The following is a 25762-nucleotide window of genomic DNA, read 5'->3' as shown; positions in this document are numbered from 1 at the left end:
GCTACAGCATTCCCAAAGTTGAATTCCACCTGGTGAACATGTCACAAATCAGGTGGTTTATGGGCAGGTGGAATTCCCCCTGAATTTCAGCCAACCGAGCACTGGCTGTGTATGACTGCCTGAAATGGCTACAGACTATTCTGTTTTAGTACATTTTGCAACCCTGGATACGTACTTAGGAAATGCTGCACCACCAGATTGAGGACATGTGCCAGACATGGCACATGTATCAACTTTCCCTGTCTAAGGGCAGACAGGAGGTTTGAGCCATTATTGCACACCACCATTCCTGGCTCCAGCTGGCGTGGTGTGAACTATCTCTGGGCCTGTCCCTGCGAAGCTGCAAGAATCTCTGCCCCAGTGTTGTTCCTGTCCCCTATACACACCAGCTGAAGCATTGCATGGCACCTTTTAGCCAGGCTCTGAGAATAGCCCTTTGAATGCTTAGGGGGTACCTGATGTTCATAGGACAATTCTGCAGAGGAGGGCATGGAGGTGGTGGAGGAGGAGAAATTAGAGGTCACAGGTCTGGTATCATCACCCCCAGCTGTATGGAGATGTGGGGGCAGAACAAGCTGCAGCACCAAGCCCTGTCCTGCATCCTTTCAAATTGCAAGTAGCGTTACCCAGGGTGCTGTGAACGAAATATATTGTCCTTGCCCATGCCTGCTGGACCACGTGTCAGCAGTAAGGTGGATTTTACGACCGACTGCCTTGCCCAACGATGCCAGAACATTCCCTTCCACGTGATGGTAGAGAGATGGAACGGCCTTATTTGAAAAGTAGTAGCGACTGGGAACCTACCATTGTGGTACAGCACATTGTGCAAATTCACGGAAGGGGGCAGAATCCACTGAAAGTCAGAAGTTAAAGAACCAACAGCATTGACAGGCTGCATTCAGACTCTGTTCATGTGGGTGGCAGGGACTGTATTTTACCAGTCTACAGCTGGTGATGTGCTGCTAGGACCTGGGACACCCTGTGTTATACCATCATCCCTGTCAGTGGAGGCTGCTGAATTGTAATGACTTGGTATTGCAGGGGCAGACTGAAGTGGGTAAGGAGGAGGGACAGATTTGTGCCAGTTTTGTGTCGCTTTTAGGTGCTCTTGCCAACGGGCTGAGCCGTTGGACGTTAAATGCCTTGTTAGGCATGTGATACCCAAATGGTTGGTGTTTTTGCCACGTTTGATGTCCTTGAGAAACAGTTGGCAGATCGCAACAGTGCAATCTGCTGCAGGTGTGCTGAGAAAAGCCCAGACACCTGAGCTTTGGAGAGTGGGCCAGGAGATAACAGCTGCAGAATGTGATGGAATAGGGTGGCTGCTCTCTACTCTTTCTTGATGTCGGCCTCCTTGGGGTTGTGCCGTCTCACCTTCAGTTTCCTCCTCTGCTCTATCTGGCACCCAAGATGCATCAGTGACCTCATCATCATCATCATCATCATCATCATCATCATCATTATCATCATCATCATCTCCATCTCCTCCATCTTCATCATTAACACTGGAGATAACTTGGAAAAATGATGTGGCTTGGGGAACATGAATGTCAATTTGTCTACCAGTATTCCTCCCTCTCTCTAGGCTCATGTTCCTGTCATCCTCAACCTCAGAACCAACATCTGAATGCAGTAATGGCTGGGCATTGATGAGAATAAGACGGTATTTCTGTATACCTGACAAGACCAGCTAGGTATAATCACAGCAATTACCACACTCACAAGACCCCCTCAGTACTGAGGAGATAGCTTCTTGGTGAACACAAAAAGAGATAATGTAGAGTTTATGTCCAAAGCTATCTGATTTTATTCTGATTTATTCTATTTTTTTATATCAAGGGGCAAGTGACTGACTCTGTGGTCAAATAACTCAGCGGACTCCTCAATGGCAAATGTTGGGGCTATGGCAGGAATAGATGTGGACAAGGAGGCAGGTTTATCTACTCTGGCAACTGCAGGGAACTGCATGCTTGTCTCAACTTGTGTGACAGAGGATGAGGAAGGTTTAGTAAGCCAGTCCACCACCTCCTCTGCATGCTGTGGCTGGATAGTACAGACAAACTCACAGAGGAAATGATGCCCTGCCTGAGGACTGACCACCACATCCACCTTTGCCTGTGGACACATTTGTTGATGGCCCCCTTACAGTGCCAAGGGAACGTCTGCCTCTCCTTGTTGTCCTCCCAGACATTATTGGGAGGGAGGGGGCAGTGCTTATAAGCAAATGTAAAGAAGAAGTTGGAATCTGTAGGTAGATCCACTTTAATTAATGTAAAGAGGTGTTTGGTGCACTTTAATTTGAGTACTCTCACTACACAGACACACTCCACGGATACACTATAATATGCTGCAATATAATGCGCCAAACGTACAGTGACGCACAGAACTATATGGCTTTAAACTGTCAGTAATGCACACAAAACTATATGGCATTAAACTGGCAGTACTGCTCACAAAATGATACAGCGTTAAACTGGAAGTAACGCACAAAACTATATGGCGTTGAATTGGCAGTAACGTGCACAGAACTATATGATGTCAGTAACGCAATCAAATAGTGTTCACTACACTGACTCTATCTGAACTGTCCCTACTTTAGCTATACACTAATGTCAAGATTACTGACACGGTCTCACTACACTACATTGAAAGTATATGAGCTGTCCCTACTCCACACTAATGTATGTATGAATGAATGACACGGTGTCACTACACTACAGTGAAACTATCTGAGCTGTCCCTACTTTAGCTGCACACTATGCAAAGCTGAATGATGTTCCTCCTCACTACACTCACACTATCCCTAGACTAACATTAAACTAATATTCTACACTGACAATTGAAGCAAAATAGTACAGTATAGCACACTAATAGCACTGAACAGAGCCTTGTTCTATCTCTCTCCATGCCAAAATCACACTGAAAATGGCTGCCATTGAAAGAATAATTTTATAGTGTGGAGCGGGAATGAGCCATGATTGGATAAAGTCATGATGACAGTGTCCAATCATGACTCTGAGGCCGCGTACACACGGGCGGACTGTTCGCCCAACCTTGTTCGGCAAACAGTTTCATCAAACAGTCCGCTCAAAATTTGCATGAGCGGACTTGCCCACACACGAGCGGACTGTTTGACGAACAAGGTTGGGCAAACAGTTCGCTCAACTTTTGAAATGAACGGACTCGCCCACGTAAGGCGGAGGCAAGTCCGCCCATTTCGAGTGCGTGTACAGGTAGGCGGGGCCCGCGAAGGAGACGTCGCGGGCTCCGCCGCCTGGAATGGGCTTAAAGGGGAACCCCAACGCCGAAAAAAATCGGCGTGGGGGTTCCCCCCAAATCCACACCAGACCCTTGTCCGAGCACGCTACCCGGCCGGCCAGGAAAGGGGGGCGAGCGAGCGCGCCCCCCCTCCTGAGCCGTACCAGGCCGCGTGCCCTCAACATGGGGGGGTGCCTTGGGGAAGGGGGGGCCTCGCGGCCCCCCCACCCCAAAGCACCTTGTCCCCATGTTGATGAGGACAAGGGCCTCTTCCCGACAACCCTGGCCGTTGGTTGTCGGGGTCTGCGGGCGGGGGGCTTATCGGAATCCGGGAGCCCCCTTTAAGAAGGGGGCCCCCGGATACCGGCCCCCCACCCTATGTGAATGAGTATGGGGTACAATGTACCCCTACCCATTCACCTGTGAAATAAAGTACAAATAAAAACACAACACAGGGGAAAAAAATATTTTATTGCACAGCTCCGGGGGGTCTTCCGTCTTCGGGGGTCTTCTCGCCGGACTCCTCCGCTATGTGTGTGTAGCTCTTTTGCTAGCGGAGGAGTCCGGCTTTCTTCCTCCCCGCCGCCGGCCTCTTCTCCCGACTTCGGGGGTCTTGTCCCCCTCTTCGGTTCTTCTGCCGGGCCACCGCGCCTGGTCCGGTGGCCCGGTCTTCTGTCGCCGTCTTCCGTTCTTCTGTCGCCGCCTTCGGTTCTTCTGCCGGGCCACCGCGCCTTCTTGTAGCTCTTTTACAGGCGGTGGCCCGGTCTTCTGTCGCCGATGTCGTCGCCGCCGCCGCCGACTTCCGTTCTTGTTCTTCTTGTTCTTCTTGTTCTTCTCCAGGAGATGTTGACACGTCGCTCCCTCCGGCCGGAATGCCAGAGCCGCGCTGTGCGGTCACTTATATAGTGACAATGGGGCGGGGTCACATGGTATATGTCACATGGGTTGGTCACATGGTGACCCCGCCCCCTTACGATGTCATAGTCCCCATGTGACATCAACCCATGTGACCAACCCATGTGACATATACCATGTGACCCCGCCCCATTGTCACTATATAAGTGACCGCACAGCGCGGCTCTGGCATTCCGGCCGGAGGGAGCGACGTGTCAACATCTCCTGGAGAAGAACAAGAAGAACAAGAAGAACAAGAACGGAAGTCGGCGGCGGCGGCGACGACATCGGCGACAGAAGACCGGGCCACCGCCTGTAAAAGAGCTACAAGAAGGCGCGGTGGCCCGGCAGAAGAACCGAAGGCGGCGACAGAAGAACGGAAGACGGCGACAGAAGACCGGGCCACCGGACCAGGCGCGGTGGCCCGGCAGAAGAACCGAAGAGGGGGACAAGACCCCCGAAGTCGGGAGAAGAGGCCGGCGGCGGGGAGGAAGAAAGCCGGACTCCTCCGCTAGCAAAAGAGCTACACACACATAGCGGAGGAGTCCGGCGAGAAGACCCCCGAAGACGGAAGACCCCCCGGAGCTGTGCAATAAAATATTTTTTTCCCCTGTGTTGTGTTTTTATTTGTACTTTATTTCACAGGTGAATGGGTAGGGGTACATTGTACCCCATACTCATTCACATAGGGTGGGGGGCCGGTATCCGGGGGCCCCCTTCTTAAAGGGGGCTCCCGGATTCCGATAAGCCCCCCGCCCGCAGACCCCGACAACCAACGGCCAGGGTTGTCGGGAAGAGGCCCTTGTCCTCATCAACATGGGGACAAGGTGCTTTGGGGTGGGGGGGCCGCGCGGCCCCCCCTTCCCCAAGGCACCCCCCCATGTTGAGGGCACGCGGCCTGGTACGGCTCAGGAGGGGGGGCGCGCTCGCTCGCCCCCCCTTTCCTGGCCGGCCGGGTAGCGTGCTCGGACAAGGGTCTGGTGTGGACTTGGGGGGAACCCCCACGCCGATTTTTTTCGGCGTTGGGGTTCCCCTTTAAGCCCATTCCAGGCGGCGGAGCCCGCGACGTCTCCTTCGCGGGCCCCGCCTACCTGTACACGCGCTCGAAATGGGCGGACTTTCCGAGCGGGAACAGTCCGCTCATTTCGAAAGTACAGCGGACAAGCCCACACACGGGCGGACTGTTCGCTCAAACACAGTTTCAGCGGACAGTTTTTCGGAATTTCCGAAAGACTTTGTCCGTCCAACTGTCCGCTGAAACTGTCCGCTGAAAGCCCACACACGAGCGGACTGTCCGCCCAAACACTGTTCAGCGGACAAGGTTGGGCGAACAGTCCGCCCGTGTGTACGCGGCCTGACAGTGCTCTGTGTCCTGATTGGCTGAAGCTTTCACTGCACTGCTTTCACTTCACTTCAGGGCTTGCAATGCACTGTTCAGTGCCGCAATGCATTGTGGTTGGTTCGGGGGGCCGAACAAACGGTCTAACGACCCTTTTGTTTGGCTGTTCGCTGAACAACCGAACAAAGAAAGTTCGGCCCGACCTTATGCTCGGGCCGAACCGTTAGCCCATTCCTACCGCATAAGCCAATGCTTCCTCTGTAGCGCCGGCTCCTGTCCCCGGCAGAATGAAACCATGTGCACTTTGCCTGGGACTTTTTTTTAGCAGCCGGGAGAGCAATGCCGGCAGAAGCTAGAAGAGAAACAGGTCAGTGTATTAACCACTTAAGGACCGCCGTATTGCCATTGTACGTCATCACAATGGCACAGGCAGGCACAAGCACGTACATGTACGTGCCTGCCTTCCAGCGGGTGGGGGGTCCGATCGGACCCCCTCCCGCTGGATACGGCGGTCCGTTTCCCTCCGGGAGCGATCCGTGATGAGGGGATGGCCGTTGGTTTCTGGCCACCCCCTCTCGATCGCTCCTGGCCAATGACGAACTTCCTCCCACTGTGTATTGTTTACACAGGAAGGAGGAAGTGATGTTATTCTCCTCGGGGCGGTCTTTTTGACCGGACTACGAGGAGAAGACTAAAAGTAAGTGCACCAAAACACTACACTGACACATAGGTACACATAGGTACACAAACCCCCCCCCGATCGCCCCCCCCCTCCCCCCCCAGTCACAGTGTCACTGATTGCATTGATCATTTCTTTACTGATCAATGCATTCAGTGTCAGTTGTAAAAGTAAAAACTGTCAGGGCAGTTAGTGTTAGGTCCAGGGTAGCCCCCTATCACCCCCCAATAAAGATTTAACCCCCTGATTGCCCCTAGAGTTAACCCTTTAACCCCCTTTTGCCAGTGTCACTAAGCGATCATTTTTCTGATCGCTGCATCAGTGTCGCTAGTGTCACTAGGTAGCTAGTTATTTTTTTAGGTTCACCGCCAGGTTTTTATATCGCTAGGTACCCCGATATACTACCCAATAATGGTTTTAACATCCTGATTGCCCCTAGTTAACCCTTTCACCCCCTTTTGCCACTGTCACTAAGCGATCATTTTTCTGATAGCTGCATCAGTGTCGCTACTGTCGCTAGGTAGCTAGTTATTTTTTTAGGTTCACCGCCAGGTTTTTATATCGCTAGGTACCCCGATATACTACCCAATAATGGTTTTAACATCCTGATTGCCCCTAGTTAACCCTTTCACCCCCTTTTGCCAGTGTCACTAAGCGATCATTTTTCTGATAGCTGCATCAGTGTCGCTACTGTCGCTAGGTAGCTAGTTATTTTTTTAGGTTCACCGCCAGGTTTTTATAGCGCTAGGTACCCCGATATACTACCCAATAATGGTTTTAACATCCTGATTGCCCCTAGTTAACCCTTTCACCCCCTTTTGCCAGTGTCACTAAGCGATCATTTTTCTGATCGCTGCATCAGTGTCGCTACTGTCGCTAGATAGCTAGTTATTTTTTTAGGTTCACCGCCAGGTTTTTATAGCGCTAGGTACCCCGATATACTACCCAATAATGGTTTTAACCCCCTGATTGCCCCTAGTTAACCCTTTCACCCCCTTTTGCCACTGTCACTAAGCGATCATTTTTCTGATCGCTGCATCAGTGTCGCTACTGTCGCTAGGTAGCTAGTTATTTTTTTAGGTTCACCGCCAGGTTTTTATAGCGCTAGGTACCCCGATATACTACCCAATAATGGTTTTAACCCCCTGATTGCCCCTAGTTAACCCTTTCACCAGCGATCACAGTATAAGTGTCACTGGTGACGCTGGTTAGCCAGTTAGTTATTTAGGTTCCCCGTCAGGTTTTTATATAGCGCCAGGGACCCCCATATACTACCTAATAAAAATTTGAACCCCCTGATTGCCCCTAGTTAACCCTTTCACCACTGATCACCGTATAAGTGTTACGGGTGACTCTGGTTAGTTTGCTTTTTATAGCATCAGGGCACCCACCATTTATTACCCAATAAACGTTTAACCCCCTGATCACCCGGCGGGTGATATCAATTAGGTTTTAGGGTCAGGGTCTGCGTCGCCCCAGGCAGCGCTAGGTTAGTGCCAGTACCGCTAACACCCACGCAAAGCATACACCTCCCGTAGTGGTATAGAATCTGAACAGATCAATATCTGATCTGATCAGATCTATACTAGCGTCCCCAGCAGTTCAGAGTTCCAAAAAAACGCATTGTTAGCGGGATCAGCCCAGATACCTGCTAGCATCTGCGTTTTGCCCCTCTGCCCAGCCCACCCAAGTGCAGTATCGATCGATCACTGTCACTTACAAAACACTAAACACATAACTGCAGCGATCGCAGAGTCAGGCCTGATCCCTGCGATCGCTAACAGTTTTTTTGGTAGCATTTTATATTTAAATCCGGAAGGCAGTGCTTGGTTTTTGGGGTCCCGTACGTGGCTAGGCTCCCAAAAAGTCCCCCACATGTGGTATCCCCGTACTCGGGAGAAGCAGCAGAATTTATTTTGGGGTGTAATTTGACTTCTGCCCATAGCATGTGTGAGCAATATATCATTTAGTGACAACTTTGTGCAAAAAAAAAAAAAGTTTGTAATATTCCCGCAACTTTTGGCAAAATATAAAATATTCCATGGACTCAACATGCCTCTCAGTAAATAGCTTGGGGTGTCTTCTTTCCAAAATGGGGTCATTTTGGGGGGTTTTGTGCTATTTTGGCATTTTATGGCCTTCGAAACTGTGATAGATAGTGAGGAGTTAAATCAAAAATTTGCACCCTTAGAAATCCTGAAGGTGTTTATTGGTTTTCGGGGTGCCGTGCGCGACTAGACTCCCAAAAAGTCCCACACGTGGTATCCCCATACTCGGGAGAAGTAGCGGAATATATTCTGGGGTGCAATTCCACATATAACCATGGCATGTGTGAGCAATATATCATTTAGTGACAACTTTTTGTAAAAAAAATTTTTTTTTTGTCAATATTCAATCCCTTAGGACAAAAAAAAAAAATATTCAATGGGCTCAACATACCCATCAGCAATTTCCTTTGGGTGTCTACTTTCCAAAATGGGGTCATTTGGGGGGGGGGGGGGTTTGTACTGCCCTGCCATTTTAGCACCTCAAGAAATGAGATAGGCAGTCATAAATTAAAAGCTGTGTAAATTCCAGAAAATGTACTCTAGTTTGTAGACGCTATAACTTTTGCGCAAACCAAAAAATATACGCTTATTGACAATTTTTTTACTAAAGACATGTGGCTGAATAAATTTTGCCCTCAATGTATGACTAAAATTTAGTTTATTCGATTTTTCTTATAACAAAAAGAAGAAAATATCTTTTTTTTCAAAAGTTTCGCTCTTTTTCCATTTATATCGCAAAAAAAAAAAATAGCAGAGGCAATCAAATACCATCAAAAGAAAGCTCTATTTGTGGGAAGAAAAGGACGCAAATTTCGTTTGGGTGCAATATTGCATGACCGCGCAATTACCAGTTAAAGCAGCGCAGTGCGAAATTGGAAAAAGACCTCTGGTCCTTAGGGTGTTTATTGGTCCGGGGCTGAAGTGGTTAAACATCACAAATACTGCACTTTTGCAATGGGCATATTAGCACTTAAAAAAAAAAAAAAAAAGAGTTATTAGTCTGCTTTCACACTGATCCGCAAGTGGGGCACACTTGTGGCTTTCCTGCAGATTAGCTGCCCTTTGTCATATAATTCTATTATATCCTGCGGGGTTGATACGCTTTCTGAAAGTGCACCACACCTGCTGATATAATAGAAGTCTATGGTAAAAGTGTAGGTTACTGCAGGAAAGTCACAGGTGCACTGTGCTGTACCCACAGTGAAAGCAGCCAAATAGAGGGCTAATGACAGTAAGGGTTTGTTTACATTTGTGGTTTGGGGGGGTTGGTAGAGCCCCATAGTTAGTTGTACCCGTGACGAGTTACCACATCACTTAAGTGGCCCTCACTCTTCAAAAGGTTGAGTACCCCTGATGTAAATCTTTGGAATAGTATTTTGTGATTACCGTATTTTCAAGGGAGTCTACAGCAGTTTTGAGGTTTGTTCCATGAGCAACCGTAAAATCCACCTTGAAGACCAACCAACCAAACTCTGTTGAACAAGGAGAATACAGTTTTTATACATTTTCCATAGAAGAGTCTCAGCGACAAATAACATCAGCTTTTCCAACATTTTCTTTTTTTTTTATTGTATATGCTAAGCCTCTGCTGGAGCCAAAAGGATGTGCTCTGGTATGAAGAAGGAGCTCTGCGATGGTGGAGGGGACTCGTGTCGTGGGGCAACTATGATATGATGGATTGCCTCTGACATAAAGGCCTCTCTGATGTGAAGGGGTGGGGGGGCTTCTGATGTGAAGGTATTTCATCAAGGCAGTTGTCTGCTGTGTCCCAGGCTCAGGTTTCTCTTTGATAAGTAATATTTCCATTTCAGACTTGGGTGCCTCAAGATTTTTCATACTTTAGAGCAGTGATGGCGAACCTTGGCACTCCAGATGTTTTGGAACTACATTTCCCATGATGCTCCTGCACCTTGCAGTGTAGCTGAGCATCATGGGAAATGTAGTTCCAAAACATCTGGGGTGCCAAGGTTCGCCATCACTGCTTTAGAGGATGCAGTGATTGGAAAAAAAAAGTCGAGAGATGCTGCGCTAAACAAAGCCATATCTGCCCAAGATATGAGTAGCTCAACCAAAGCCACACTTCTGCCAGCTGAAAAGCTTGAATGTCTTTATGCAGTGCTATACTCTAATGATCTAGTGCTTCATAAGCAATGCCCATTCATGTCAATGGGCAGGAAGTTTTGGGAGCACTGTGAGATGAACTGAAATCTCAATGCTATTAGCTTTTCAGACAGAACACCTACGCTCACTACAGAACACTTTACCCTATGAGAAAATCGACAGGTGTTTGTAGTCTAAATTAAGAGAGCAGCTTAAGCTGGATACACACAATACAATTTCCTTTCGATTGTTTTCCTTGAGCCTAGGTTCACACTGCTGCAGGTTAGAAACTGTACGAGTTCAAGCCAGCAATGTAGTCCAACCTCAAGGGTGATTTGATAGACAGATGTCCGAGTTCATTCACAGATGTCTATTCAAATCGCCCCCAAAGTCTCCAAAAGTAGTGCAGCAACTACTTTTGGGAATCGGTCCTGTACCACACCAATTCGGACGTTGCCATTGCTGGCAATAGCTGCCAATTTGGCATGCGCTTTGACATCATTCCTTTGAGATTCCTCATCCACATTGAGTGTGTGGATGGGGGAATCAGTTTATCTTCTTTTTTTCAACCCACTAGTTGAGCAAAAGAAAATGAATCATGTATGGCCTGCCTTAAGCCAGGTACACACAGCCGAATGTCGGGAGACATTTGCCGATTTAGTAAAAACTGCAGTTATTTGGCCCGTGTGTATGTTGGTCTGTCTGACAGAAGCCAGCTGAGCATGCTGGAAAACCAGCCGATCAACTCCCCATCAGCGCTCTCCACCAATGGTGGAGAGTGCTGATGGGAGTGTTCTGTGGGGGGGGGGGGGGGGGGGCATTTCCTTGTCAGAACACAACAGCTCAGCGGGGGAGATCGCTGTACTAATGGCAAATGGTTAGTACATCGGCTCCAACAGGAGCTGTCAGGTTTTTTTTTGTGCAACCTGCTGGGTTGCATAAAAAAAAAACCTGTTATGCCAGTACACACGAGCAGATATTCGTCGGAAAAAGCTTGGATGGTTTTTCCAATGGAATTCCGCTTAAGCTTGGCTTGCATACACACGGTCACACAAAAGTTCTTGGAACTTTCATCCATCAAGAACGCGGTGATGTACAACACTACGACGAGCCGAGAAAATTAAGTTCAAGGCTTCAGAGCGTGCGTCAAATTATTTCTGAGCATGCGTAGGAATTTTGCGCGTCGGAATTGGTAAAGATGATCGGAAATTTCCGATCAGAACTTTTTCAGACCGAAAGATTGAGAACCTGCTCTCAATCTTTTGCTGGCGGGAATTCCGCCAGCAAATGTCCGATGGAGCATACACATGGTCAGAATTTCCAACCAAAAGCTGATCCTTACAGCTTCAAGAAGACATTGCAAATACAACCACTAGGTGGTGCTGATGTGCTTAATGTAGGTGGATTTTGCTTTTATTACTGTTGTAATAAGGTAGTAGTGACTGTTCATGAAACTTATGCAATTTGTATAGAATTTCCATCCTACTTTAAAAAAAAAAAAAAAAACAGACAATATTGAGAAATACAACATATATATTTTTTAAATCTTCTGGTGTAATACAGCAAATAGGTTTTAAATAAATGATCTCCACCTCTCCAAAAATGACAGAATAGAAACTAACATATTACTCTCTGTAATAAGATAAAAAGATGCCTTTTGACCCACACTGCCCCCCACCCCCCCCCCCCCCCTCACTCCTGAATCATTTTTAGCACAGTCCCCCCCCCCCCCCCCGCCCCCTTCATTAAATGACTTGAGAGGTCCTCTCCTTCCACTTTTCAATCTGGAATATTATAAAGCAAAGTCACATATTTTTTTATATTTTCCCAATTGATTTTGATGGCCAAATAAATTGTGCCTATCCAACTTACCTGTCATACAAGGAACAGCAGATAGTAAAATAACTAGATGCCAACATAAAAGAGAGAGAGAGAACAGAATAAATTACAGTGTATAAAGCGGACACAAAACTATCACCATTGATATAGAACCTGTTTGGAACTATCAGGTTCTGCTCAAAGGACAAAATAGATAGCAAAGGGCACAAGAGATGAATGTAGAACTGTCTGATCTATGGCAGGACGCTGCCCGGTGTGTAAATGACAACTTCATGGTCTCCTTCTACAAATGTCACTGCACTGGCTGAGAAGCGTGCTGCAGCTAAATTTATTATAACGGAATTCAAAAGAGTTGAAGCTAAACATCAGCCAAACAGCTAAATATATAGATGAATGTTTTCCTTCTGCAGTTTCCCTTTCACTTACAGGCATTCTCCCCACCCTGCAACTGGACAGTTGCAATAAGTTGATGTCCATCTTTCTCTGGTCCCACCCCCCTATCAGCATGCTCCTTGCACTGCTCTGCTGTACAGTTGACTGCAAGGTGCTGATAACATTTAAAATAAAGCTATAAATAAAATTTAAAGCGGTAGTAAACAACTGAAAAAACTTTCCCCTGTAAGACAAATGCATAAAGTGTTAGTATGCATCTCATACTAGCACATAATGCAAGACTTACCTTAAAACAAAGCCCTTACTGCTGACAAGGCTTTCATCTTCCCCCGGTCTTCCTTTCACTCATGTAGCTGGAGGCCGCAATGACATCACATCCGCGCAGGAGCCCTCCGCTACGGAATGGGCTTTGATGGTTCGGCACGGTATGCCAGACCTTCAGAGCAGATGCGCTGGTGACATCACCGGCTGCATGCAGTGTGACTGTGCAAGTTTAGGAGATTTTTCACTGTACTTACAGGTAAGCCTTATTATAGGCTTTCCTGTAGGTACAAGTTGAAAAAATGGGTTTACTATCACTTTAATGATTGCCTTAAACTGGGAGTAAACTCACATACATGACTTTGAGCTATAGGTAAGCTAATCTATAGGTATGTGCACCATTTAGGAAATATTTACTGTGTATGCAACAAGTGACGGGTGGACGTTCCTTCAGAGTCCTGTGCCGTAAACAGCGACTCCCGCGTGCATTGCGCAAAAGTGATGTAATCGCGGCTCTGGACCGTCGCACAGCTGGAGTCAACAAACCTGGATGGAAGACGGGTGCAGATAGAAGGTGTGTCCGTGGTGACAGCTCGCCGATGGAAAGGCTTCATTCTAAGGTAAGCTGCACATAATATGGCAGTGGCGATACATACTAGCATATAATGGCTTTACCTTGCAGGTTAAAAAAAAAAAATCCTTGGCGGTTTACTGCTCCGCATACAGCATTCAGCATTAAATAAGACATTTTTAACAAATGGAATTCATCTAGTCCTTTCTAAAGTTTAAATCATTTGACACCTCATTTAAAACAAAGTATAACGCAGCCCACCAGAACACCATTACTGATATCGGCTATAGCCGACGGCAGTAATTGCATACCAAAAAGCCAACAGGCTGGTTGTACCCAAATTGATCAATGAATTGACTTAGGTACAATCAGCCTGCCCATACATGGATAAAAATTTGTCTGGTCCCTGCTGAACCGGCCAAATTTAGATACATGTATATCCGGCTTAAGACTGGAAGCTCAGTCAATAAAGTTTTGTTTTTTTAAATAAAAGAGCTCCAGATTTCTGTACCTGCAGTGAGTAGACATGGAAGAAGCCTGGGGAGATCCATTCCTTCACAGTCTGACTTGTGGGACGGTGATCTGTGAGTTACGCTTCACCAAAAACAAAAAGGAAAAAGAAACATATTTCAATGTATTGAGATTTACTGGTTACATTCCCAAATGATATGGAAATCAGAACAAACTTCCCAGCATTCTCTTTGTCCAAATATACAAATGAATTTCTTTCCTGTTCAAAGACCATGACCTATACATATCTACAGTTACTGCACAACATATGAATCTAATGCCGCGTACACACGAGCGGAATGTCCAACATTGGGAAAACTGCTTGTCTATATTCTGTTCCAATGGACCAAAAACGAAGCATGCTCTAAAGCAAGTACGAGACAGAGGCTATTGGTTACTGGCTGTTGAACTTCCTTTTTCTAGTCCTGTCATACGTGTTGTACGCCATTGAGTTCTTAACGATCGGACTTTGGTGTGATCATATGTACGCAAGACAGTTTCAGCAAAACTCTGTCGGAAATCTGGTCATGTGTACACGGCATAAGAGTTATCAAAGCACCAACACAGGATGGAACAGTTTACACACATAGTTCCGGGTTCTCCATGTCTCAGCGGTATTCACAGGAGCCCGGCGGTGATCGAGACCGCCGGGCACTTGCATCGGCTCGGGGGGGCGAGTGGGAGGGGCGTGCATGCCCCCTAGTGGCCACAGGGCGAAGCGACGTTACATAACGTTGTGTCGCCCAGACGTGCCATTCTGTCGCAGTACAACTGCGGCGGCTGGTTGGCATGTGGTTAAAGTGGAGTTCCACTCCTAAAATTCATTTAGCATTTTTCAGCTGCATTAAAAACGATTAATAAAATTTGCAAAAAAAAAATTTTTTACTCACATCTTAATCAGTGCCTGTTGCTAGTCCCTCGTAATCTGCCTCCTTACTCACCTCGGCTCCTTACGTCACTTCCCTCGGTGCCGGAAGGAACAACACCTCTCCCCCTCCCTCTAGGCAATCATCTGGGACACGTCACAGGTCCCAGATGATTATGCGGCCAGTCACAGTGCGTGGCTCGCGAATGCGCAGTGGGCGCCCAGCTGTGGAGCCACAGCCAGGCGCCCACAGTTACAATGCCGGCGCGGCCGAGCGGAGGGGGAGATGAACGGGGCTTAGATCCCCTGCATTGCTGGACCCTGGGACAGGTAAGTGTCCGATTATTAAATGTCAGCAGCTGCAGTATTTGTAGCTGCTGACTTTTATTTTATTTTTTTAAGCGGAACTCCGCTTTAAGGCTACAAGGTAAAGACATATAAAAATATTAAATTAAAAAGGTAAGGGATACATGTCCACTTATACATAGTACCTAAAACCAGCACATTAGGAAATAAACCAAAATATGTCTTGTATACAAGAAGAAATTACTACTAGAGATATACTCGTTTTAAAATAAAACAAAAGGCAAAACTTTATATTTTATGTTTGGATAAAGTAATGCCCTGTACACACGACTGGTTTTCCCGTCAGAATAAACTCTGAAGGTTTTTCCGACAGAGTTCTGATGGAATTCCGCTGAAACTGTCTTGCGTACACACACCAAAGTCCGATGTTTAAGAGCGCTATGACGTACAACAAGTACAACTGGACTAGAAAAAGGAAGTTCAATAGCCAGTAGCCAATATCTTCCGTCTCGTACTTGCTTCAGAGCATGCGTCGTTTTTGGTCTGTCGGAACAGCATACAGACAATCGGTTTTCTCCGATAGGAATTGGTTCCGTTGCAAATATTTAGAACATGTTCTATTTCTAGGTTTGTCAGAATTTTCGAAAAAAAAAAAGTCAGATGAGGCATACACACAATCGAAATATACAATGAAAATCTTTCGTCTGACTTTTTCTGTCGGACATTCCGCTTGTGTGTTCACGGCATAAGAGGGAGACCCCTGTCAGTTTTTGTTTTTTTTGTCATCTGCATCCCATTGGGGAGATTTCACTTTACTTCCTGTCCCATAGCCAAAACAGGAACCCTTGGTTGTCACCAGAACTAGTAGAAGATTTCCCCTCTATTACTTCTCCAGGTACAACCCAAAGCTTAGGATTTTCTTTTACTTTCAATGATAACGGTAAACAGGACCTAATGGGTGCACAGACAGCACTAAAAATCCATCAGGTGTTCTAGTCCTCCACTTTACCCCAAAAAATGCCTTTAATTGTACTTTAATGTCTGATCTGCTCGCTCCAATGGAACATGGACATTGATAAATACAAGACGCTGTGGTTACGAAATGGCTGAATTGTGTCTTTCAGTCATAACGTATAAAAGATTTTTCTGGGCACAGTGCCTGGCGCACCTCAACATTGTAATGCTCTGACCGTTCATACAGCTACTGCCTGTGATCATTTGTGTAATTTATTCCTTCAGTAGGAAAAGCAAATCTACAGGATGTAGCCATTACATGCCAAGAAAGGAAAAAGTCAATATAAATAAGCAAATGATTCTAGCAGCAGGAAATTCATTTGTTACTGATATTACTGCTTTCTATCCTTCCCTAATAAAGGTGTGCAAAAAAATAAAATTACAAATTAAAACACTACCGATAAACCATGACTTTACTAATATACAGTGTTACATATTTACATAGCTGGTAAGGTTGAATAAAGACACCAGTCCATTCAGTTCAGCCTGAGAGTGTGTTCATTTTGTTACCATTTTCCACATCTCTGTACATTGCGTTTTCTAAAAAAAATTATCTACACTCCTTGGTGTCACCACCAATTTTGGAAGGACGTTCCACACCCTTACCTTTCTAACAGCAAAGAGCCCCTTACACAGTTTAAGATGGAACACATCTAACCTCATTGTGTGGGCGCGTATCTTCTTTAGAGATCTTAGCCCCTGTACACACAGTCTGAGATTTCCACAACCAAATCCGTCGGATTTTGCCCGTTGGATCTTGTCCGAAACTGTTGCATACACACGGTCGGACAAAGTTGGCGAAAAATCCGATCTTTCAGAACGTGATTACGTAATTTCGTTACGATGTGACTACATTCAGGCTAGTAGCCAATAGCTTTGATGTAGGAATTTGATCTGAGCATGCGTGGCACTTGGTCCGATCAAAATTCTCTACACATGATCGGAGTATGTCCGATCGGCCCAGTTGGTCGGGAAATATTTCCAACATGTTGGAAAATTGGGTCCGACGGATATTCCAACGGAATCCAACGGAATCAGTCCGATGCATACCACACACAGTCGGACTATCCAACGACATGGTCCGATAGGACACATTCTGACGGATTCTCCGACCATGTGTACAAGGGCTTAGATTAAATAGTTTACTCCCAAAGCCAGAATCGCCATTTAAAGATTTATATATTGTGATCATATCCCCTCTTAAGTGTCTCTTCTCTAGGAGGAATACGTGTAATGTTCATATTCATTCCTCATAACTGAGGTCCCCCAGCCCCATTATCAGCTTTGTTCCCTTCTTTGGACTTTTTCCAGTTGCAGCACATCCTTCCTAATGATTGGAGACCAGAAATGGATGGCATGCTCAAGGTGTGGTGAAACCAGAGTTGTGTAAAGTGGTAGATTTATAGTTTTATCTCTTAAGTAAATAACCCTTTTAATGCATGCTATTAGACTGCTAGCCTTGCTTGCTGCAGCTTGGCATTGCATGGTATTGCTGACTCTGTGATCTACTAGAACCCCCTGATCTTTTTCCATTCTCAGTTCCCCTATAAGTTAAAACTAGAAGAAGGCCAGCAAATGTGTGAACACGCGAATGCTATGCTAGAGACCATAGAGCAGCTGCGTGCCATCGGAGAGAACATCAAAGATAATCATATTGTTGCTCTGTTCCCTCTGCTCCTCTGCAGCCTTCCAGAGAAATCTACTGCTCTTATTAACGCTTTAAAAACCAGACCCGTGCAGGAACAGACACTGGAATATGTCAAAGGGAAATAAATCAATGAATATGACAGAAGGAAAGAAAATACGCACCGTGATGACAAAGCTCTTAAGATGTACAAAGGCACGAAGCACAACAAAGAAAGCAGAGCCTGTTTTCACTGTAAAAGGACCGGTCACTTAAAAAAGGACTTTTCTATCTGGAAAGCCGAGCAGCGAAAGCTAGAGCTATTCAAAAAACAAAAAGTCAAAGCAGCCACAAAGGAAACTGCAGATACAGCATGGAGTGGCACCTATAAAGTAACACAAAGCAGCAAGCCACGCGGCTGCTGCATAGGCTCAGCAGCGACAAGCCACATGACTAGTAATGAGACCTTCTTCCCAAACATTGATTACAGTGCAAAAGACAAAGTTTTCCTAGCAAAGGGGAAAAGCATCACATCTGAAGGTAAAGGCCAGGGCTGCATTATACCACAAGGGGGTAAGCACAATATCCTTGTAAAGAAAGTGCTGTATGTTCCAGAACTAGAGGACAGCCTTCTATCAGTGAAAAGTCTTGCAAACAACGGTCTCAAAGTTAATTTCCAGGGTGATGAATGCACAATTCACAATAATAAGAGATTCCTCACGAAAGGAAACTGGATGATCACCTATGCAGGCTCATCAACCCAGACCAGCAAGCCAATATAGTGTTTAATGACCTATGAAGCAAATGTATTCACTTATGACACAGGCGGCTGGGGAACAGAAGTCCAGAAGCTATACAGGACATTATAAAGAGAGGCTTATCAAAAGATTTGTCAATAGCACCTTGCAAAGTGAAAGTGCTGTATAGAAGCAAAAGCCACACAGGCTCCCCTTCCACAGGTATCGCAAAGAAAAACTACCCACCCCCTGCAGCCATAGAGGGCATTCTAGTAGGCTACAGTGAGAAAACCAAGGGTTACAGAATCCTACACCCAAAGACTGACAAAGTGACAATAAGCCGTAGTGTTTATTTTGATGAGCGCCTGTCACCAGAAACACCAATCCATGAAAGCTGTGAAAAGCAATCCCTGTGCAAGAGTCAAAACAAGAGGTGGAACTCACATTGCCTAAATCTAAATCAAGTTCCCCACCAGATTCTGCTGAACTGCCTGAAGTCAGAAGATTCACTTGGACTACAAAGGGGATACCACCCTGCAAGCTATCATACACTGTACACTGTCAAAACACACAGCATACTTGAACCAACATCCTGGTAAGACATAGAAAAACTGCCAAAAAGTGAAGCCAATACATGGAGAAAGGCAGCAGAAGAAGAATTAAAGTCACTTCAAGAAAATAAAACCTGGACACTCACAGAGCTCCCTACTAACTGCAAACCCACAGGAAGTAAGTGGACTTTCAAAGTAAAGGCAGACGCAGAAGGGAATATCCACAAATACAAAGCCAGACTAGTTGCCAAGGGTTTCTCACAGAAATTCAGCGAAGATTACTATGAAACATTCTCTCCCATCGCAAAAAACTCCACCGTTGGAACACTTCTTAGTGTTGCAGTTGAGAAGGGCATGCAAGTCAAACACCTAGATGTTAAAACTGCTTTCCTATATGAAGACATTAAGGAAGATCTCTGCATGGAGCAACCTTGTCTGTAAACTTCAGAAGAGCATCTATGGTCTTAAGCAATTTGCAGGGGGGTGGAATAAGAAAGTAAACAGAGAGCAGGGGTATCTTTAATATTGATTGGACCCTGGGCAAAAAAAACCAACTACCAATATAAATAGGAGTTTCAACACTGGCCACCAATGTAATAGGGGTTTACACTGGCCACCAATGTAATAGGGGTTTACACTTACCACTAATGTAATAGAAGCATTCACGGTAACCACCACAGTAACCATTTAACCAATGTAAGGATAAATTTACACTGACCACCAATGTAAGGGGGACATTCACACTGGCCACTAGTATGAATGCAATGATTCTACACCAAGTACCAATGTAATGAGAAGATTTACAATGACCACAAATGTAACGGAGACATTTAGCCTGCGTTCACATTTGTTTGTCGGGAACGCATGCAAAATTGCTTTCCTGACATCACAGAAACGTGCTGCCCTTTAGCAGATACACAGCAGTGCCATTAATTGTTAATGACATCGTCACGCATCTGCTGACATGTGCTTTGGCACTGTGTGATTTTTAAAAAGGGTTTGGGACTTTCTTCTGCATTTGTAGCGCATAGAGCAGCCCATTGAGATTACTGGGCTGCCCTACACATGACCTACATCTTTATCCACCCTGTCAGTACACCTTTGCATCCTAAAACCAATGCTAACCTCTGAACCCCAAACCTCCCCCATCCTCTCCACTCCAATCCTCCTCCCCTTTAACTTTACCTGCCTCCTCTGCTCATCTTTGCACCCACCTTCCTTATCTCCATACATCCCCTCCTTGCTCATCTGTGCACCCCAAACTGTAATGAACAAGAAGGGGATTACAAACAGTTCACAAGCTGAAAGAAATATTTTAAATCAAAGAACTTAGGAACATTAGCTACTATCTGGGAATCCAAATAGAAAGAAAAGAAGATGAAAGTTATCTTCTTAACCAATCTCAGAAAATCTCCGAAATCTTGGAACAATATCCATATGCAAGATGCAAAGGAAGTGAAAACTCCTATGAAACCATGCTATCTAAAGAGCAATGAAGCCGAAAACTTGCAACCCAACAATGACAATGACGTATTGCAGAGCAATCAGTAAGCTGCTATATGTTGCCACTGTGACAAGACTAGACAAAGCCGCAGCAGTGGGCATACTATGCAGGAAAGTTTCAGCCTCCAGTCAGAATGCAGTAAAAAGAGTGATACAGTACCTCAAATGAACAGTTCAGATGAAGGTACGGTTACCAGCAACATCCAATCCAAAACTGGTCGGATATGTGGATGCTGATTGGGCCTGGGACTGCACAGACCACAAATCCACAAGTGGATTAATCTTCCAGTATGGGAAAGGAACCATAAGTTGGTCTAGTCGAAAGCAAACAACTGTCGCTCTAACCGAAGCAGAGTACATTGCAGCAGCACATGCATGCCAAGAAGCGATATGGATTCTTCAACTTTTTGTGGACATTGGGAGAGACATGTTAAAACAAATTGCCATTTTTGAAGACAACCAGGGTTGTATAAATCTCACGCAATCAGAAAGGGTCAATCCTAGGACCAAACACATTGGTCAATCCTAGGACCAAACAGTATCGCCTACTGAAGGACAATCAAGAGCAAGGTGTTTTACATTCAATACTGCCCGTCAGAGGAGATGACTGCTGATGCACTCACCAAGCCTTTATTGAAGGAACGTTATAGTTATTTCCAGAAGAAGCTGAATATAATTTGACAAAGCACATGCTGTTGAGAAGGGGTGTTGGAGGAACAACATGTAATGTAAAGTTGCTTATATAAACTGACAATATGTACCGTATGCATTATACATTTCTATCCAGCAGGGGGCACTGCAGTATGATAGTGTGTTATTCTACCTAACAGGATGTTCTGTCTATGTTAAGTGCATATACTTGTATTGTCCTGTTTCCTGTAAGACATGCATTGCTAATCCTCCATGAAGGTAAAGTATTCTCTGCATACAACAAGCTCCCGAGAGCATGATTTAATAACCTGCTAATAGCAGGGACTTATAAAGACTCTCCTGACCCAAGATGGCTACCAAAGGTCACCTGGATGCAGCTCAGCCAACCGGAACACTGCCTCCTGAATGGGCACCACCTACAGTGGAGGAAGCAGACTGCACCTACCTATATATGCATTTAGGAGAGGTGCTTTTGAGCATAAAAATATGTTCAAAAGCAACTTAATGCACATTAATGCTAGGCATGTTAAAACAGAGTTCCACACAATTTTTGAAGTTCACCTTAATAGCATTCTCGCATTACATACATTGTCAAATGGAATTATTATTTTTTTCCCTAAGGGTTACCTGTATAGCCTTGTTTTCTATGGCGTTTCCTGTCTCTGCCACCCGCGGGTTTGGTCATCATATCCAGCGGTGCACTCCTGGGAGCTATGTGTCATTATTCCCAGGAGTCATTCTGGCTAGCCGCAGCTAATTCTTGTGATCTTCTGAACTCGGAAGTGACGCAATGATGCCAAAATGTGTTTTGGCTTATCTTCGTTGCCATCACAATGGGGTGGGCACTTCCGACGGAAACGCCCATTGTGATGGCAACGTCGGAAGTTTACGGTGCTGCGTGCAGTACATAATGCGCATGTGCGGGAACAGTCTGTGCATGCTGGTAGCTCAGCATTACCGTATCCCAGAACTCTCCACAGGCAGGATGAAAACTGCCAGGAAGAGATTATATAACTTTGTTTTTTATAGGAAATTGGACATCGGGAGTGTTACATTTAAATTATATGAACTTACAAATTGTTTCAAAAATAAAAAATTGAATTGACGTTGGAACTCCACTTTAACATGTTTTCCTGTGTTAATGCATTTTAATGCGCAGAATTTGTAGTAATAAAATGCAGTAACATTTGCGAACACACCTTAGGCCGCGTACACACGGGCGGATTGTCTGCCCAACTAAGTTCGTCAGACAATCCGACAGACAGTCCATTCAAAATTTGCATGAACGGACTTGACCACACACGATGAGCAGACAGTCCGCTGAAAGCGTGCGTGATGACGTGTACAGCACGTACGACGGGACGAGAAAAACGACGTCCTATACACTGCAATGCAACCTTCGGCCGTGTAAATCCTTTCTGAGCATGCGCCATACTTAGTCCGTCCAACTTGCCTACACACGAGCGGACTGTCCGCTGAAACCAAGTTTGGACGGACAAAACCAAGTTTGAACGGACTGTCTTACGGAAATTCCGTAAGACTTTGTTCGTCAGATTGTCCGCTGAAAAAGTCCGCTGAAGCCCACACACGAGCGGATTGTCCGCTGAAACACGGTTCAGCGGACTAAGTTGGACAGACAATCCGCCCGTGTGTACGCGGCCTTAATGTGCATTAAAAAATACGTTTTTCTACCGCATGTTTGCTGCTGCAAACTCCTGCAGCAGAAAAAAGTAACTTTGAGCTTACAGTGCGACATGGAATGCGGGTCTCTGAGGGGGCACTTGATGCAGTGAGGAGCCAGGGGGGCCACTGGGGGACCCCAGAAGAGGAGGATCGGGGCCATTCTGTGCAAAACCCTTGCACAGAGCAGGTAAGTATACCATGTTTGTTATTTTTTTTTAAAAATGAACCTTTACAACCCCTTTAATAAACAAAAAAACAAGCCAGCCTAAAGTACCCTACTTCTTGTCTTCAGATTAGAGGCTAGACCTGTCCATCTCTGCTGAGTACAATTATGCCACGTAGACACGACCAGACCTTTCGACGGACTAGGTCCGTCGGTCTTCCCGATGGACTTTCGGCAGAGGTCCGATGGACGTTCTGAACGAGTGGACTTGTCCACACACGACCGGACTAAGTCAGTTTGTTTTGAACATGATGACGTAAACGGGACTAAACAAGGAAGTTCAATAGCCAGTAGCTGCCCTTGCGTCGTATTTGGTCCGTCGGACTAGCACACAGACGAACGGTTTTCCCGATTTTTAGTCCGTCGGATAGATTTGAAACATGTTCTATTTCTAGTTCCGTCTGATTTTTTTTTTTTTAAAAGCAGCCGGACTAGCCCACACATGACTGATCCCATCAGACCTAGTCTGCCATAAAGTCCGGTCATGTGTATGCGGCATTAGACAATATGGCCAGCAGAGATATCACTGTTAGTCATATATGATGATTGTCCTTAGGGTACCAATTAGATATCCCCTCCCTTATGGGGAGCTTTTTGAAGTCTCTCCTGATTGATTATTAGATAGACAATGCAAAGACATGTTCTCACATAGAAAGGTAATGCTATTGTTGCTAAGCAAGGTACAGACTATGTTCTGTTCTCCTAGTGACAGTGGTTATGTCTACCAGTCTGCCTTCCTTCTTTCATACATAGATAAAGATGCAGGAATGAGCTGTTTGTTATCTGGTCAAATAGACTGGGGGGTGTTTACATAATTCACATTCTACTGCCACATCCTTTTCCCTGCAGGAATGGTCACGTCTTGTTTGGGGAAACTTTAGTGAAGTACTGAATTTTCCATGAAAATGACAGATTGTGTTCCTTTTTGTGAAACTGAAAACATTCAAATATCAATTGCATGAGTCAGCCTGCATAAACATCTTGCAAGTTCTTTCTGTTAAGAAAGTAAATGTAGATGATGGACACTAAAGGACTAGTAAAGCAGGCCATCGACGGTTAAAATCTGGGCCGGTTCAGCAGACAGCGGACGAGATTCGAATCATGTATGGGCAGGCCGGTTGTACCCAAGTTGATCGTTCAATCAACTTGGGTACAACCAGCCTGGCGGATTTTAACCACTTCAGTACAGGGTACTTCTGCACCTTCCTACCCAAGCCAATTTTCAGCTTTTAGTGCTGTCATTTTTTAAATGAGAATTGCACAGTCATGCTACACTGTACCCAAACTACATTTTTAGCATTTTGTCTCCACAAATAGAGCTTTCTTTTGGTGGTATTTGATCACCTCTGCGGTTTTTATTTTTAGCTAAACGAATAAAAAAAAGACCAAAAATTTTGAAAAAAAAAATAGTTTTTCTTTGATTTTGTTATAACATTTTGTAAATAAGTAAGTTTTCTCCTTCACTGATGGGCACTGATAAGCTGCACTGATGGGCACTGGCAAGCGGCACTGATAGGTGGCACTGATATGTGGCACTGATGGGCATTTATAGGCGGCACTGATGGGCACTTATGGGTGGCACTGATAGATGGCACTGAAAGGCAGCACTGATGGGCATTGATGGGCACTGATCACTGGCACTGGATTTCATTGATAGGCATCACTGGCACTGGCAGGCATTTTACAATGGCACTGATTGGCAGCTGCCTGGACAGAGATTGGCATTTCTCTGGTGGTCTAGGGTGGCATACCTGGTGGTCCAGTGTGAGGGCCATCCCTGGTGATCCTGGCGGCATCCTGGGGGTTCTGGGCAGGCATCTGAGGGGGGCTGCACCAATAAACAATCAGCACAGACTCCCCTGTCAGGAGAGCAGCTGATCAGCTCTCCTCTACTCGCATCTGTCAGATGCGATTCAGGAAAAGCCTGTCAACGGCTCTTCCTGTTTACATTTTGTGATTGGACATTGCTGATCACATGGTAAAGAGTCCCTGTCAGAGACCCTTTACCTAGATCAGAGTTGCGGTGTGTGAGACTGACACACCGCAACAATGATCGTTGTGATGCACGCCCCAGGGGGAGCGCAGTGGCTTGATATCCTGGCAATGTCATATGACATCCGGTCAGGATATCGCAACCACTTTGCCGACGGGCGGAAAGTGGTTAAATGTGACTATAGCTAGTGGCTGTTATAGTCACTAGCAATGATCGTTGTGTTCTCCCAGCGGAGAGGGGCTTCCCGGGAGAATACAATGGGAGGGATTCCCCTGTCAATGTTGTCTGTATCTGTGGTTACAGGAAACAAATTTGCTCCTTCTATGGTCGGCCTAACAGATCTTAAGTTGCTCAAACACAGATTTTGTTCACAGATTCCTTCACCCATGCTAAACCGACCAGATGGAAGAATCACCCGCTGCAGTTGTTACTGTATAAGGGTTGCCACCTTATCCCTTTTTAAACCACACACATATTGACTACACAAGTTCTGTGGCTGATTAAGGTGGTAATTAAACTCACTTAGTGTCTTATCTGCATTAAATTAGCCTCAGAACCTGTGTAATTCATAGGTGATCAGGTTTAAAGGGATGAGGTGGCAACTCTATACTGTATTGATGATGACTGATTCGCAGGCATTGTTCAATACGCAGTTTTAATTGGATTCAGGTTTCCAGCCAACACAATCACAATTGTTCAGCCAACAATGTTGATTAGATG

General features: G+C 45.6%; 1 protein-coding gene across 1 annotated transcript in view; it reads right to left on the bottom strand.

Annotated features, from left to right (window-relative positions):
* CENPP (centromere protein P) overlaps positions 1 to 25762 on the bottom strand; it is a 59900-nt gene that overhangs the window by 5568 nt on the left and 28570 nt on the right. Inside the window, exons 2-4 of the mRNA XM_077453157.1 lie at positions 13894 to 13976; positions 12191 to 12223; positions 9605 to 9690 (exon numbers count right to left, since the gene is read on the bottom strand). Of these exons, the coding sequence (XP_077309283.1) occupies positions 9605 to 9690; positions 12191 to 12223; positions 13894 to 13933 (159 nt within the window). The 5' untranslated portion in view covers positions 13934 to 13976. The remainder of the gene's footprint in view (positions 1 to 9604; positions 9691 to 12190; positions 12224 to 13893; positions 13977 to 25762) is intronic.

The sequence above is a fragment of the Lithobates pipiens genome, unplaced genomic scaffold (genome assembly GCF_037356315.1).
Source record: "Lithobates pipiens isolate NorthernLeopardFrog02 unplaced genomic scaffold, aLitPip1_a1.2 Scaffold_23, whole genome shotgun sequence".
NCBI classification, from domain to species: domain Eukaryota; kingdom Metazoa; phylum Chordata; class Amphibia; order Anura; family Ranidae; genus Lithobates; species Lithobates pipiens.
The sequence above is the reverse complement of the archived record's forward strand: the minus strand, read 5'-3'. Positions and strand labels throughout refer to the sequence as shown.